The following is a 4,321-nucleotide window of genomic DNA, read 5'->3' as shown; positions in this document are numbered from 1 at the left end:
TGGTTCTCAATTGATGGAATCGTCACATCTTCTGAAATTCCATTGACAGATAAACTAACTTGCTTTTGATGTTCCCGATACGGAACTTTGAGTGGCGCGCAGGTTCGACAATCCCGAATATCAAAACAAATATTTGGGTTCGTAAGCAAATGTGTACAACAAACCTCAATCGTTCACTCTCGTAGCGCCAAAAGTTCACAGGTCTGTCACTGACGGGACATGCAGTGTCAGCTTCCGCACACCAGACAACGGCGAGTGGAATGATGTCTCAGTAGCGTGGGTTGCGGTCGTTTGTTCCGACGACGGTCTCGTAATTCCCATGGGACGTGTAGTAACACGGAACTCATTGGAAAACAAGTAGAGGCAGGTTCAGCAAACCGGAAATGAACACACATGGGAAAGTAGGTCAGCTGCGCGCCTTCACACACAGACACACACGTCAATACACAAACGTCGGGAAGGATGGACTCTGCAGCAAGGTGAATGGCAGGTAAGAATAAGCTAAACCACTGGAGATCAAACTACATAGGCGGAGTAAGCAAATGAGTGGGGGAATCATCATAGGCAAATTAAGCTTCAACATTCCTCACCATAATTCCCATGAATTACTATGCGACAGGATGGGGTAAAATGGAACACTCATCATGGTATACTGAGTACAGTGTCTTGAGTAAGTAAATGCGAGAAGGTAGCATGAGTATCATCTGCTGGGTTCTGAGTATATATTCAGCAGGCAAACACCAATATGCAAATTGTGGAAACATTGCCTTGTAGGTGAGTATTCCCGGACAATGCTCAAAGTTGTTATGATGTAGTCCGCGAGTGACCTTCCGAACTAAGTCAAGTCGTATAGCACACGCACAAATTGAAAAGCTGTTGAGCCTTGTTTCGAAAAGACTTTTCCAGGCTAGCAACTCCACGAACCTGGAGCACTGTGTAGAAACTGTCTGGAAGTGAATAACACCCATATGTGTCACTTCCACTGACGGATAAACGGGCTCGCCATAGAACCCTGCCACCATGGTGGGTGGAACGGTCTGCCCACAGGCGGTTAGTGGAACGCACCCCAGAAACCCGTAGTGCGAATGAGCACCAATGTCTTCTGACGAATGCTTGCTGTCCATTTATATTTCAGCGCACTCCAATGAACCGTTGACTGACCGATAACCGTCCTCTTGTGAGGCGACTTCTTCATCCTCAGTTACCGGAGCGCACCCCGCGTAACAATAGACATGTCGGTTGTGATCCACTTCTGAGGCGATGGGAACAGCCAATTGGTAAGTGACACAAGGAACTTTCGTTTATCCCCATGTCTCTGTCTAGTGAATTGCCTTCTCCGATGCAAGTCCTCATCCTCCTCGTCAAATTAAACAAAGCACAACCGAAATCTTTGGATCATAGTGGGAGAAGCCAAGAGCCAGGAATGAGGCCATGTGAGCGACAGGTACGAATAAGTAACATAAATGGAGATCAAATTTACATAGGCGGAGTAAGCAGACGAATAGGGGAATAATCAGAAATCAAATTATATTCGTCACTTGCTGTGTGAAGTTATCCTTTTTTTCTTGAGCAATTTCTCGAGATTCAGTGACAGATAAAATTAACTAACAAGATAAGGGAAATAAGATATTTTCCTAATGACTGATAGACCAGGTCGTTTTCGGTGCGAAGGCAGACAGGTTATGAAGCATGCTTCTTTTCCTTTCTTCCTCATTCAGTATTTGAGCGCCTCAGCACTCTTGCACATGCCATCATACGATGATAACAGAGGTGAGCAAGACGTAAATTGAAACGTAAATTTTAACCTAGAACTTTGGAGGAGGTGCGCATGCTAACCCACACCAGTGATGTCTCTCCTGTACGTAAAAGACGCTTGGAAGCTTAACATCACGACTGGAGAAGCGACCAACCACAATCTGATTAAATTGTTTGCCTCATAAGTGTGATAGTGATTTCAGCAATTTTAGCATGTAAGATCAATTGGCTTGTAGAATATATATATATATATATATTTATATGGAGAGACAGAGCCTTGCATCATCATGTTGCAGGTTCACGGTTTGCAACGTACAGCCTCTGAACATCCCCTTTCAATTCACGGAGAATCACTGAAAGTTTTGAAGACCTGTACACACAACGGTAGTTGTATCGAGTCTGAGGAAAACGCGCCTGACAAAGCCATTGCAAGAATCCTAATAATTAGTGTTACGTTTTCTAACGTGCTTTACTTTTGGCTTCAAAATTGCATATTATCGGGTCTCGAAGTTCACACGTACATTACCGCTGTAAGCTCATGGATGACGAATGGTAGTCAGGCCTGGCATCAGCAGAGGAAATCTCTACGACGTCCTTAGTTGTTTGAGCACTGATGCTCCAGATGCGTTTCTGGTTTCGAATAGCAAGCAATAAGGAAACAATTTGCTGTTCATTCAATTATATTGCTAATTCAAGTGCTAAAAATCCAAAAACATCATCTACAGTGGTTAAGCCATGTGCTACGCATGACCAGATACATTTAACCCAGACGGGTTTGGTTCTTCGTGTTTTCTTCTGAACGGCGCATATGTGATGTGGACAGCATGTAACTTGCCCAAATAGTGTGCTTGCTTTTGGTGCGAGACGCCTTCCAGAAGGAAGTTCCCTCTCGCGTTATGGTGCATGCGTTGAAAGCTATTGTTGGTAAGCAGTGGAACTGAATTTTGTGCTGTCAGTTTCTTCGAAAATGGCCTTATCGCGCACTGTAAGGTGCATGTGTAATTTGGTCCGCAACAATTTTCAATTTTGCCAGTATACGTTCACAACGTTGAATTGTTGTAGGACAAGAATCCAGGTAATATCATCATTCGTTTGGCGCATGCGTCGATCCGATGATGAGGTTTCTTTCGCAACTTGTGGGGAACAATGGGCATGAGGTCAGACTAATTCAAAGACTAAGTCGGTTGACATGAACTAAAACTGGAAAACCACGCGGGTGGCCTTGAGAAGTTGAGTAAATGGTCGGAGTCACAACGAGCAAAAGTGGAGGTGGAGGCGGGATTATTCGAATTGGGAGAACATAGCAGGTTTAGTCTCAAAAATATGGTGCAGTCTGAGAACAAGCAGACTCACTGGTTACACTGTTGTAGGAAAGTTAAGTGCTGGGTTTGGGTTGGATGAGGACACAAAGGTGGTTGTGTTCGAGTGAGAAGTCCAACAGGTTGGAATGAATGTCGTGGTTGTGGGTGAGGTCAATGAATCGCATAGACAAGTGGGCTCGTTTGGGAGGAGAAGTGGATCAGTTGCGGGTGTGCTATCAAACTGAGTATGGCAGTGCCGTGCCTTCATAGGCCTGACATGCTTCAGTTTTTGGACAGCCCCGTGATGGACTTCGCATTTGACATCATTCGGCTGGGGTGTGTACTTCATTGGGCAGCAGTATTCACTTCAGCCTGGTCGAGGGAACTAGTTGGAACGAAAACGATATGGGATTGTAGGTTTTCTTGGTCCGCTTGGTGATCCCGGGGTTGTAGATCATAGGCCAGGTGGAGAGATCAGCTAAGCGGGTCGTCCGAAGCAAGCACTTCCGAATTTCAAAGCTTGGGGAGATGATGGGATGGGAGGAGATTTGTAAAACATGGTAAATTTGTGGGATAACATGCATAACTTGACGCCTGCTGCAATTAGGGTGATGGCAAGTGATTGTATGGAGTAGGAAATAGATAGATTTGTACTTAGGAGGCTAGCGACCAAGGGATGAGTTTGCTAACATACGAAATTACATTGCAAGGGATCTAGTAAAAGCCGATAAAAGCGCGTAGAGGCGTGGTATGGGAATCAGCTGCATAAAAACTGGCGGGAGTGGACTTCTAAAATAGCTGGCTGATCTGGTGTTTATTACATGAGTTGGGTTATACCAGGAGAGAAAGTATGTGCGAGAGAAATAGTCACTAGCCTCCAAATCATGTTGCTTAGTTTATTGATTTCGTGGTCTGGATATTCCACTCTCTCCAATGATGCCACCGATGTAATCAACGATAAACAGGCAAACAAAGAATGCCGATCCATCATGTTACTCCTGGTCGTTTCAGACATTTTGAGCAAAAACGTAGAAACCTCGAGTATTTGGTCATTAGTAAGGAATGAAAAAATTAAGCAACAAAGAAGCATACAATTGGCGGTTCAGCCCGTCCGTGGAGGATTAATAACTGGAAATTATTGCTTGTATGATTTATTTTCATAGATCGCTCGATATATCTCGCGCTTGGTAGTACACTAAACAAGTGGAACTGGTTCTCCGCCTTTGGAGTCAAACATAGTCCATCAAGGCATTATACGTTTCCAG

At 44.4% G+C, this 4,321-nt stretch overlaps 1 protein-coding gene across 1 annotated transcript in view; it reads right to left on the bottom strand.

Annotated features, from left to right (window-relative positions):
- Positions 1-3,418: 3,418 nt before the first annotated feature.
- The window catches only part of T265_10989 (hypothetical protein), a gene marked incomplete at both ends in the record, with an annotated part of 15,179 nt that continues 14,276 nt past the window's right edge, over positions 3,419-4,321 (bottom strand). Inside the window, one exon of the mRNA XM_009177521.1 lies at positions 3,419-3,653. Coding sequence (XP_009175785.1) covers positions 3,419-3,653 — 235 coding nt within the window. The remainder of the gene's footprint in view (positions 3,654-4,321) is intronic.

The sequence above is a fragment of the Opisthorchis viverrini genome (assembly GCF_000715545.1).
Source record: "Opisthorchis viverrini unplaced genomic scaffold opera_v5_446, whole genome shotgun sequence".
Lineage (NCBI taxonomy): Eukaryota > Metazoa > Platyhelminthes > Trematoda > Opisthorchiida > Opisthorchiidae > Opisthorchis > Opisthorchis viverrini.
This window is presented reverse-complemented; position numbering and strand designations above follow the sequence as displayed.